Genomic DNA, 13,298 nt, shown 5'->3' with positions numbered 1-13,298 from the left:
TCCTCATCTTTTCTTAGCCTTAATCCCACCATTTAGGGGTTCGCTATTTGGATCCACCTAATCCATTCTCCTCTGTCTTCTGTGTCTTCTTTCAATCCATTGTTCTTCAAATCTCTTTCCACGACATCCCTCCACCATAATCTCTGTTGAATGATACTTGCAGTTCATTCCAGTCATAAAGGTTGTAATCTCTAAGCAGATTCTGCAGATTCACACTTTTTCCCTCAATTATGTTAATTTATAAAAGTTGAAAATTGAGGCTTTGTTGCTTTCTTTATTTTTCCCCACCATGATGAAAGGTGACTGTGGCTGTGACTTGGTTATGTAGAAAAGATCAATTTTGAAACATTTCAATTTTTATAACCCTTGTTATGACCTATGCCACCAAAGGTGGATGGAGGTTATGTTTTCACCCCTGTCTATCTGTCTGTCTATTTGTTTGTTTGTCTGTGAACAAGATATCTCAAAAAGTTGTGGACTGATTCAGATGAAATTTGGCAGAGAGGTGGTGTATGTGACATGGATGAAATGATTCGATTTTGGTGAAGATCGGGATCCAGATCCTGCTCGTAGAATTTTTAAAGTGATTCTTCACCATTGAGAGATAGGGCCAAAAACTATACATAGCAGGGTACCGTATCTCAAAAAGTTATGGACGGATGATTTTGATTAATGTGATTTGGTATTGTGATTTTCTGGTCTACTCTAGGATACAACAACACACAACAACAGGGATTTTAGGCCATTTTCCCTGCTAGAGCGGGGGTTAGCCTTGCGGTCCCCATGACAATCTTCTCCATTTTGCCCTATTTCTACATCTCCCCTTGTTAACGCCCTTGCCCGCATTTCTTCTTCCACCACCTTTAGCCAAGTCTTTCTCGGTCTTCCCCGTCCTCTACTTCCTTCTACATTCATTTCCATCACTCTTCTCAACCAGTCACTTTCATCCTTCCTCAACACATGACCAAACCTACATGTCTACTCTAGGATACAAAACGTAAACTGTTCACCTGGTGGAGGTATGCTCTCTACTGAGTGCCGTTCCAGTTTTTTTAATACTTGATTTGTTTTGTATCTGCCATGTGTAAAATATTTGGGTTTCCACTTTTGCCTTCAATCCTCACTGTCATATGATATGTGATTCTGCATTGTTTTTTGCTTGCATTTATTTGTTTTGTTTATTTAGATTTTTTGTTTTTGTTGTTGGTATGGGCCATAGGATGTTGTACTGGAGCTCGAGTTTGAAGGTGTTCGAGAGAACTGCTGTCTTCGGCAGGTGTGGCCTGTTCGACAGGTCCGCCCTGTTGCTGAGAAGCTCCCAGCAAATTATCCGCTCCTTACAGGACAACGAGTACTCGATTCCATGTTTCCGTAAGATTTTCTATCAAGTACTGTGCTCATCATCTTTTCCACAAGATCCACCAGCAACGTTGTCTTGCATATTTAGTATTATTATTCTTGCATATTTAGCATATTTATTTAGCTCTCGTCACACACACATGTATATATATATATATTGTTGCGGATCTGTGTCTGTTGACGTAGTGAGAGGGCGTTAAGACCCAGTTTCCCCACAGACACCGGGTCCACGGGCCGTCGACCGCGATGATGCTCGCGCCCGGCGGGTTGCGGAGCAACTCCAATCGCCAATCCCCCAACCATGGGCTGAAGGGTTATCGACCGTGATCCGAATACCTTCAAGACCATGTGACTGGGAAGACCGGGGATTGAATCCCTCGCGATCCCACACCTAGTTCAATCAGGCGCGCCGAGCGAATCATGCGGTGTGGGTCGCGTTTTTACACTACGTTATCTATGGACCTAATCGAGCAGCTGAATTTGGTTCGAATGAAGCAGGTCGAGAGGAAATAAAATGTACACGCCTTTATTCACAAAAAGCACAGAAAAAGGACGAGAAGCAGGCTTATCATAAATCCTTACCTAACTATTCCCAACACAGACACCTGGCACCCGCACACAGGGGATAAATCACACCGGTTAGACTCGTACCGGGAGGACGTGTGGACGCTGATTCGGGTGAGGGCAGTTCCTGCGTGTAGCGTATGGGTCGATCCGGTAGACAGCACGAAGGAAGATCAGCACGAAAAACGACCAGCACGAAGGACAATCATCACGAAGAACAACCAGCACGGAGGAAGATCAGCACGAAGAACGACCAGCATGGAGGAAGATCAGCACAGAGGAATATCAGCATGAAGAACGACCAGCACAGAGGAAGATCAGCACTAAGAACGACCAGCACGGAGGAAGATCAGCACCAAGAATGACCAGCACGGCGGAAGATCAGCACGAAGAACGACCAGCATGGAGGAAGATCACCACGAAGAATGACCAGCACAGCAGAAGATCAGCACGAAGAACGACCAGCACAGAGGAAGATCAGCACTACGAATGACCAGCACGGTGGAAGATCAGCACGAAGAACGACCAGCACGGAGGAAGATCAGCACGAAGAATGACCAGCACGGAGGACGACTAGTTCTGCCTTTTATCGGGGGTGAATACCCTTCTGGAAGGTTCCACGGACCCCTATTGGCCGCTGCCGGCCATGTGCTGTCATTCAACCACGCCTCCCTCTGGAAGGTTCCAAGGCCTACCACTGGCCGCTGCCGGTCACGTGCTGTCATTCAACCACGCCTCCCTCTGGAAGGTTCCACGGCCTACCACTGGCCTGCTGCCGGTCACGTGCTGTCATTCAACCACACCTCCCTCTGGAAGGTTCCACGTGGACCGTTCTTGCCCACCCACGAACCATCGTCTTCTTCAACAACACGAGGGATTGGGATCCTGCCTAACTCGACGCATATATGCATCTTTAATTACTACATAATGGAAAGGGAGCTAATCTTTACATTTAACAAGAAATAACTGACTAATGCAGGCTACATGTTGTCGTGTAATTAACTTGAGGGGATTTCTTTTATTTCTCAACCGTAACAATATATACATATATATATATATATATATATATATATATATATATATATATATATATATATATATATATATATATATATATATATGAGAATCTTTGGATCTAGATCAATCTGGATCTGAGAACTCTTTTGTTTTTTCACCATTGAGAGATGGGGCAAAAAAAAACGATATATAGCGGGATATCTCAAAAAGTTGTTGATGTATTTGGCCAAAACGTGGTGGTCAGGTTGGGTGTGTGACATGGAAGAGTTGATTCAGTTTTGGTGAAAATTCGAATCTGGATCCAGGTCAGAGGATTTAAAATTTTCAGAGGATGGATTATGACAAAACTTGGTGGATGATTTGGTTAAGTGATAAGAACAAGCCAATTCTATTTTGGTTCAGTTCCAGATCCAGATCCGACCTAACATAAAGTGTTCAGCCTGGCGGTATGCTCTCTACGGAGTGCCATTCTTGGTCTACAAGACCTCTACATGGTTGTTGTTCTTGTTTTTGTTGGGGGTCGATTTTTGATATGTGCACCCATTGGTCGGATTGCTGTCGGACCCCACCCACCATGTGACCATGGCACCCAGGCGAAATAATATGGCCACCATCTTGGTTTTGTGATGGGCCTGAGACCTCAGGCCTGTATGCCTCTGCTGATTATGTACTGCCCGGATTTGTTGTGCCAGATTTGCATTGGCTTTGTTTGGGTAGGGTGTTACTCACGATAAGGTACTCCAGAAAATCTAATCGTATGTCAAATAAAAATTATTAGTGACATTTCATCAAGCTGTCATCAGCAAACATGGTAAGCAGCTCCCTAAAAAAATAGTTACATAATTTTTGAACGGCCCCTTTATTGGGGTTAAACAATTCATGACCATGTGACGAATCGGCTTGTTCTGATATAACCGTGGTGTAGGATGACATGGTTGAGAGGTGTCAAGTTCATGTTTTAATAGCGCATTAAATGCGTGTTTCTCAATCGTGTTGTTCATCTTTTAAGAGTCCTTTGAAAGCGCGTTTCCCAATCGGAAAATCAGGCCCGTTACCTGATTTTGTCGCAGGTTGTGACCACAGTACTGTCGTTCTTGTCTCTTTACTCTTGGCCTGGTCAGTGTGTGTGGTATGTGTTTTAATTGATGCCTTTTTGAGCTCATCGCGGACCTTCAAAAGTGTGATATTGTAATGCATTTAACACTTACCATTGTTACCTCCACCACCGAATATTTTCACCCATGTTTGTCTTTCTGTTTGTTTGTGAGCAGGATATCTCAAAAACTATGGATGGATTTGGATCAAACTTGGTGGACAGGTTGGGTGGGTGACAATGAAGAATTGATTCAATTTTGGTGCAGATCAGAATTTGGAATCCAGATATTTGGCGTCAGGAAGGGCATCCGGCCATAAAAACATTGCCTCAAACAGGGAACCATGACTGTCATGGGGCCCGCAAGGCCCTGCTCAAGGCCCTGCTCTAGCGGGGAAAATGGCCTTAAAACGATCATTCATTCATTCATTCATTCATTCATACGATAATTTTAAAAGTGATTGTTCAATATCATTGAGAGATAGGGCCAAACACAATATGTATCACAAGTTATGGACGGATTCGGAAGAAACTTGTTGGATGAATTGGTTAGGTGACGAGAACAAACCGATTCGATTTTGGCTCAGATCCTGATCCAGACCAGGCCTATCAGTGGGATACAAAACATAAACTGTTCAACCTGGGGGAGGTATGTGCTCTACTGAGTGCAGTTCTAGTTCTTACTGCTACCTCACTTTATATTATTTCCTTTGGCTATAATGATACTGATAATGCCTTCTATAATGATGACTCCTCAAGTCCGACGAAATCTGTCGTCTTGGACAGTTTCCATTTGGTATGGCATGCTTGAGCATACCTTCCTTTAACAAAGAAATGTCAAGCTCAGTTTGCTGTCTGCATTTGGATGTTGATTATCCAACATTTTATTTAAGCTGGTACATCTTGAAGGCATACTCTCTGAAATTGACTCAATTTAGTGATGGTGGAAGGTGTTAAGTGAGTGTGAAATTTCCTCACCAAGGCCTTTTTTCTCCCTAGATGTGTGCAGGGTGGTACCACTGCAATTCCAGGGGCTTTTGGCTGTGGAAAAACGGTTATTTCTCAGTCTCTCTCCAAATACTCCAACAGCGATGTTATTGTCTACGTGGGTTGTGGTGAACGAGGGAATGAGATGGCAGAGGTTTTGCGTGATTTCCCTGAGGTGTGTTGCAGGTTTTTGATTGTGGGTTGTGGGATGCGGGTTTGTTGTTGAATCATTCCTAGTTCTCTCGTATGTTATTGTATTTCTATGTAGCTTACAATGGAAGTGGGTGGAAAGACTGAATCGATCATGAAGCGCACAACTCTTGTTGCCAATACATCAAATATGCCTGTGGCTGCTCGTGAGGCATCTATCTATACAGGTATCCCCCATACTACCTCAGTACTTCTTCCTCACAGCACTCTTTCTTATCCCTTTCTCTTATTACTCTAAAGTACCCCCTCCCTAATCCACTTCACTATTGTACCCAAGATAAATGCTCACACTTTACCTCCACCAGCAATAGGGTAGGATCGAGGAAATGTAACCACCACTGGCGTTTAACTCGAAAATTAGTCACCACTGAAGTGAGAAGATAGCTGCTTTTCAAATATTGTATGTTGGTGAACAGTTTAGCATGAGATAGTAGTACACAGTCACCGTGAGGGGTAGAAGGGGAAGTGTCGGGAGGTGGCATTTGATAAATTGAAGCAACAAAGGTCCACAAGGAGAAGCAAAATATAAAAATGAATGAATAATTTAGACAAATGGTTACACACATGGAATGGGTTGGCCGATGGATGTGAGACGCCCTGCCATACAAGCACAGTCCAAAGCAGGAAATACCAAAATAGCTTTACAGAATATAGAGGACAGATCTTTCTGCAAGCAGCAAGGGATGATATTCATTGTCAATTTTGTAAAATCCTGAATTTAACAATATCAAGGACAAACAGGTGAGTTGTACAGACTGGTTCACAAATGTGAGATTTAATCCACTGATGTTGGATGTAATTGTTCTGCACATTGTGATGTGAAGATTCATTTGAATAGCTCATTTGAGTTGTGTCATTAGACTTAGTCGGCATATCGTGGGTGATGGTGAGGCTAAGCAGCTTTTCCAATAGCTGGTCATAAACAGACATGAGAGGTTGTTCCAGATAACGTTTCCAAAAGCAGAATAATCTTGGTTTAAATGAACGTACCAAGTAGCAAATCGTACCTTGACCTTTCTGACACAACAAGGAGGGATACAAGTACACATACATTCAAAGTACACCGCCCCATGCCAAATAATTAAATATGCTGCAGCGCGGCATTGCCGGGGCGCCTCCGGCGCCCGGCAATACCGCAGTGCAGCTCATTGAGGCTGCATTGGGAGGGAGAGGTGTACACTAATTGATTGATTAATTGTATAATTAAAATCATTAAAAGATTATCACAAAATATTTTCATAATCAATTGGCTAATCGCATAACTAAACCACTAGTGCTTCATCCGAAGATGTATCTTTTAGAAATTTAATTAAATAAGTCATCTATCTATAATTCCAGTAATCTCTGTACGTTTGTACGTTTGTACGTCTGTACGTCTGTTTGTCTGTGACCGCTGTTTCTCGACAACCACGGGTCCGATATACTTTTAACTTGCCAGGTATATTGCTGGGGACCCGAGGATGTGCCTTTTCAAGGTTTCATATTAATCGGACAATTACTTACCGAGCTATGTCCAAAAAACGATTCAACCAATCAGAGAGCAGCGAACGATCGCGTGTGCCGAACGTGGAGGACACACTCTGCCTCGGATGGCACATTTGAGAGCGTATTCATTTATTTCACGTTTGCAAACTATGTTGGCGTTAAACTATGTTTTAAAACTAATAAAAACGAATTTGCGATTCATTCGCTTTCCTGCGCGTTTGTGCACGCGATGGCGATTTCTTTACCAAACTCCGGAAGCCGTTCGCTTTGGACCAAACCATTGCATGTAAATAGAGGGGGGGGGATTGTCACCGTACTCGCAAGCCGTTCGCTTTGGACCAAACCATTTCATGTAAATAGAGGGGGGGGATATTATTTTAGATATAGATATAGTACGGGCAATGCCCTAGTTTATAAAAAATTAAATAATTAATTGATTACTCAATAAATAATTAATCGATTAATCAATAAATAATTAATAGATGAAATGATTAATCAATATATCAAAAATATCCTTGATAGCCACATCACTTGGTCACTCATGTCCAAATATTAGCTTCCCAGCTCAAAAGGTGCCTGAGATATTGGCCAAATGAGAAAGAAAATAAATGATTAATAATGAAAATAAATAAATAATAATCATAAAAAAAATAAATTATTAATCAATTTGGTCAGAGAACACATAAACTACCACTATTTCATCAGAATCTGTAACTTTAAAAAAAAAAATTTTTTTGGCATTAATCGAAAAATTAAATAATTAATCGATTAATTGATTAATTAATAAATCAAAAATAGCCTTTGCAGCCAAATCACCTGGTCATTGGCATGTCCAAATATCAGCTTCCTAACTCAAAAGGTGCCTGAGTTAATGGTCAGAAGAGAAAGGAAATTTGATTAATTAAATAAGTACTTAATTAATCGCTAATAATTAAATAACTCCTCAATTTATTGATTAATCAAAAAAAAAAATACCGTTTTCGACAAAGGACTTGCTCACTATTGTGCCGAAATTTCAGCTTCCTAGCTCAAAGGATGGCTGAGATATCGTCCGGACAACCAAACAAACAAGAAAGCAAGAAACCAGAGTGAAAACTGAGTACTCTCTTTCAGCGTGCGTCACTGCCGAGCCCCCTTTGGTGCCCGGCAATGACGATTTGCAATGCCTGGAGATGGCATAGGAAAGGAGCGGTGTACAACAAGAAAGAAACCAGAGTGAAAACTGAGTACTCTCTTTCAGCGTGCGTCACTGCCGAGCCTCCTTTGGTGCCCGGCAATGACGATTTGCAATGCCTGGAGATGGCATAGGAAAGGAGCGGTGTACAATAGTCATGGCCGATTTTATCTTTTGACTGTGATGCTATCGAATCAACAGTGGAATTGTCACCAAATTTGCGCTGACAATTTTTCCTGGGCACTTATCATGGATTTAATCCAAGAGTGTTGATCTGAGGATGCCATATTGGAGGAAAATGTTTCCTCGATAAATCATTTTTTTGAAGGTCTCATCACAGAAAATGACACGCATATGTTTGGAGGAAATACATTTGTCTCGAGTCCAAAGGATTTGTAAAGACAAAGGCAAATGTTGTTACAAGTAAAGATACAGTGCCTTCAGAATGTAATCACACCCCTTGACTTCTTTCAGATTTTGTTGTTACTGCTGCAGTTTAAAATGGATTAAATTTAGATTATTTTTTTTTGTCACTGATCTACACATAATAACCCATAATGTGAAAGTGGATTTTTTTTTTAATAATCAATTTTTTCAATCATCTTGTTTTTTTTTTTACAAAATTATTCAAAATTAAAAGCTGAAATGTCTTGAGTCAATAAGTATTCAACCCTTTGATATCAAACTCCAAATTGAGCTTAGGTGCATCCGATTTCCTTTGATCATATTTGAGATGTTTCTACAACTTGATTGGCATCCACCTGTTGCCAATTCAATGGGTTGGACATGATTTAGAAAGAAACACACCTTTATATATATATAAGGTCTCATAGTTGACAGTGCATCATAGTCAAGTTCCCAAGAGCACAGTGAGCGCCATCATTAGGAAATGGAAAGAATATGGAAATGCACAGACTCTTCCTAGAGTTGGCTCTCTGACCAAACTGAGTAACCAAATAAGAAGGACATTGGTCAGGGAGGTGGCCAAAAAAAAATTTCATTATATAGTTGACAGTGCATGTCGGAGCAAGAACTCTACCATGGAGTCCAAATAACTGTCCGTAGTATTCTGAGATAGAATTGTGAGGAGGCATAGCTCTGGGGAAGGGTATAAAACAATTTCTAGAGTGTTGAAAGTTCCCAAGAGCACAGTGAGCACCATCATTAGGAAATGGAAAGAATATGGAAATACACAGACTCTTCCTAGAGTTGGCTTTCTGACCAAACTGAGTAACCAAATAAGAAGGACATTGGTCAGGGAGGTGGCCAAAAACCCAATGACCACTCTGACAGAACTACAGAGTTCCTTGGCTGAGATGGGCGAATCTGCCGGAAGGACAACAGTCTCTGCAGCCCTTAACAAATCCAGGCTTTACGAAGTGTGGCCAGATGGAAGCCACTCCTGGCACATGACAGCATGCCTGGAGTTTGCAAAAAGGCATGTGAAAGACTGAGAGCATGAGGCAAAATAATCTGTGGTTTGATGAGACAAATATTGAACTCTTTGTGCTGAATGCAAAGCGCTACGTCTGGCGGAAACCAAGCAGAGCTCATCACCCATCTTATACTATCCCACTATCCCTACTGTGAAAAATGGTGGAGTCAGTATCATGCTATGGGGATGCTTTTCAGTGGCAGGGACTGGGAACAATGAATGGAGTCAAATACAGGCAAATACTTGAGGAGAACCTGCGTCAGAGTGCAAAAGATCTTAGACTGCGGCGCTGATTTACATTCCAACAGGACATTGACCCCAAGCATACAGCCAAAGCAATGTTCACCGCTGCTCCCCATCTACTTGACAGAGCTTGAACAAATCTGCAAGGAGGTATTGGAGAAACTCCCCAAATCTAGATATGCAAAGCTGATACAGGCATACCCAAAAAGACTCGAAGCTGTAATCGCTGCCAAAGGCGCTTCTTCGAAGTATTGACTTGGGTTTGAGTACTTACATAAATTAGATCCTTCTGTATTTCATTTTTAATTATTTTGTACAAATTTTGAAAAAAATAATAATTCCACTTTGACATTATGGGGTATTATGTGTAGATCAGTGACAAAAAATCTCAATTTAATGCATTTTAAATTCAGGCTGTAACACAAGAAAATGTGAAAAAAGTCAAGGGGTGTGAATACTTTTTGAAGGCACTGTATGTACTTGATCTTCTTCTTATAAAATTTCATATTGAAAATTGAAAAAATAACTGAAAATTTATAACAAAACAGATTTAAAAAAAAATGAAGATGCAAAATGTGGCAATATTAGTGAATGCTGAGTGGCATGGCGGTTGAGTGAGTGAGGCCATGTTGCATTGACCTCACGAGTGTTGGTTTGATTCTCATTGCTGCTCAGTGTGAGGAGTTTCAATCATATTGGTTCCCTGCGATGGAGTGGCGAGTTGTCATGCGTTGGCTCCCACAGAAGCATTGACATCTTCTCATGAACACTGCTCGTTGTTTCGTTCTTAATGGTCTGAGTTGAGAACATGGGCCTACCTACCTAAAAATCCAAATGCACCTGCGCGATCGTTATGTGCGAACAATGTAGATATTTGTTTTGGAAATTTCTGTAATTATTTCATATCTGGTTACCTTGCCATTGTAATTGGATATGTTGAGTCTTTTACTGTTCTTGATTTGATCTGGGTCAAAGATCGTACAAATGAATTGTATGCAACAGTAATTTGCTTCGTTGTACTTCTTTGTTGAAGCTTTAGCTTCTTTCTAGAAGCTGTGCTGCTGTTAATGATTCTTTGTACTGCAGGTATTACTCTTTCTGAATATTTCCGGGACATGGGCTATAACGTTAGTATGATGGCTGACTCCACATCACGATGGGCCGAGGCTCTGAGAGAAATCTCTGGTCGTCTGGCTGAAATGCCAGCAGGTAAAACTTGTGTGCTACTTTTGACGATCTAGTATTTTTTAGAAATTCCCTCATTCTATTTTACTTTCTCCTTTGCCCTTTCCCCATCGTCTTCTCTTCCCCCCACTCCTCACACCCCACCAACTCCTCCACCCCCCACCTGCCCCCCCCCCCCCCCGCTGTATACTGTTCATACATATTTACCTATTTCCTTTCATCATGTACTGTCTATCCTTCATTTCCATATATATATTTACATTGCTGTTGTCATTTGGCACAACTTATTTCGGATTTTGTGTTGGGCATTTTTGCATAACAAGACTAGAACGGCACTCAGTAGAGCGCATACCTCCGCCAGGCTGAATAGCTTGTTTTGTATCCCTCTAATGGGCTGGATCTGGATTCGGACCTGAAACAAAATCTAATCGGCTTGTTCTTGTCACCTGACCAACTCACCCCCAAGTTTAGTCATAACTCGTCCACAACATTTTTACAATATTGTTACGTTTGTGGGCGGTAGGCATGAAATACCTTAGGAATGTTCAGAATGTGTAGGTTTTAGTATGGGCGGTGTGACGTGAAGAAGAAGAAGCCATCTCGATGTACATAAGCAGGGTAAATGTTCAGGTTAAGAGTTTTTGCATGTCGCCATAAGGGGCGTGGCTTTTGTGTTAACTACTTCTAGGGCGTAAGATTAATAAACCCCAGTGTGTAATTGGCCCCTGTGATTTTTTCCTTTGTTCTTATAAAAGTCACTCGGCACTCATGCAATCGGCATATTGCCACAACCACACAACAAGCCACAACCACACAACCAACCACATTTGCCAATCGACAAGTAATCCCCGACATCATCCAAACATTTCCGAACAGGGATTAGACTCCACCCCCACCCCCCCACCGCCGACGACTCGTGACGGGGAGGCCACGCCTCGACCTTCGTCATTGGGCATCAAGCAAGGCCATGAGGCCCCGCCCCAAAGACGATGATTGGTCGTGTCCATGGACTGATGTAATGGGATGTCAGGATTGGTCGTATGACGTCAGAGAGATGGAAGGTTCGAGAAGAGGAATAATCCGTAGTCTCGTTGTTTCGTTCTGGCTCTCGGCTCGAATGGGCACTGTTGTCTCGGGTGCGCTGGTGAGGAGATGTGTCGGGGCTATGGAACATTTGCAACGTTGGAGGAGGGGGTCTTAGTTGACGGTGGTGCTCTTATGGAGACGGAGTAGGTCATGAGCGAAACAAAGAAGGATCCTGTCTGGTTGCCTCATGCCGGCGACTGGCTACAAGCACGATTCCGCGCCATCTTGTTCGCGTCCCGTGCCGTGACTCTGGTTCAACGACCAGCAAGCCCTACTAGCCATTTGGGGATGCATAGCTGAGTGCCGGCCGATTATAAGCACATTTTATTTTCTTTATCTTTCCCTGTGTCTGTAATTGAGTCCACCAGGAGGGTTCCTCACCTTAGCCTATTATTATTACTGTATTAATGTTACCTCAACATTTTAATTGTCTTTGCATTTATTTTCATTAAATTCATTATTTGTTGCATCTTACTTTTGTGTGTCTTGATTCGTTTCTTTGTTCTGTGGGTTCGGATTAACCCAGTGTCGGTCATCCGATCAGACAAGGCCTTGGGCCTCTCCCACGCGCGCTAAAAGATAATCCCGCCAAGTATGAAATATGCCCTGGAGTAAAGCTCGTTTCAGTCATCCGTCACCGAGGAGTCTTGACCCCGGGGACGCGACATTATCATACTATATATTGCTTTTCGCCCGATCTCTGAATGGTGGAGAATCACTTAAAAAAATTATATAATTGTCATATCCGAATTAATATTCAGATCTTCACCAAAATCGAATATTCGGTCTTGTCACACACCCAACCTGTCCACCAAGTTTCGTCGAAATCTGTCGACAATTTTTTGAGATATCCTGCTATGTATCAGTTGTAGCCCTATCACTCAATGGTGAAGAATCACTTTAAAATTTCTACTAGCCGGATCCTTATCCGGATCTTCACCAAAATCTAATCATTTCATCGTTGTCACATACGCTACATCTCTGCCAAATTTTGTACCGAATCCATCCACAACCTTTTGAGATATCTTGTTCACAAACAGACAGACAAATAGACAGGGGTGAAAACATAACCTCCATCCACCTTCGGTGGCAGAGGTAAAAAGTCGTGAATGGATCAGACAGAAAACTAAATTCAAAGACATATTGCTCACAATCAAAAAAACAGGAATGTAACTGGGTTGAACCCAAGTATAATGGACGTACAGTCATGGCAAAAAATATTGGCACCCTTGCACTTTTTTCAAATAACAATTTTCTTGAAAAATAACATGAAATTGACAAAAGTATTTGGTCTTCACAATTCTTTATTTCACTGTTAATATTACAGAACCTTTGTTTTTGATTCAGAACTTAATATATCCTTTTAAATCAGAAAATAAAAAGAAATGGCATTGACAAAATTATTGACACACCAGACTTAATATTTGGAAGCACAACCTTTAGACAAAATTACTGCAGTC

The 13,298-nt window shown here is 41.7% G+C and overlaps 1 protein-coding gene across 4 annotated transcripts in view; it reads left to right on the top strand.

Moving 5' to 3' along the window:
* ATP6V1A (ATPase H+ transporting V1 subunit A) overlaps nt 1-13,298 on the top strand; it is a 90,619-nt gene that overhangs the window by 54,607 nt on the left and 22,714 nt on the right. For all 4 annotated transcript variants that reach the window (XM_068124907.2, XM_078782284.1, XM_078782269.1 and 1 more), the window contains exons 6-9: nt 1,220-1,371; nt 5,033-5,195; nt 5,289-5,397; nt 10,654-10,776. In XM_068124907.2, the coding sequence (XP_067981008.2) occupies nt 1,220-1,371; nt 5,033-5,195; nt 5,289-5,397; nt 10,654-10,776 (547 nt within the window). The remainder of the gene's footprint in view (nt 1-1,219; nt 1,372-5,032; nt 5,196-5,288; nt 5,398-10,653; nt 10,777-13,298) is intronic.

The sequence above is a fragment of the Myxine glutinosa genome, chromosome 1 (assembly GCF_964187855.1).
Source record: "Myxine glutinosa chromosome 1, kmMyxGlut1.1, whole genome shotgun sequence".
Classification (NCBI taxonomy): domain Eukaryota; kingdom Metazoa; phylum Chordata; class Myxini; order Myxiniformes; family Myxinidae; genus Myxine; species Myxine glutinosa.
The sequence above is the reverse complement of the archived record's forward strand: the minus strand, read 5'-3'. Positions and strand labels throughout refer to the sequence as shown.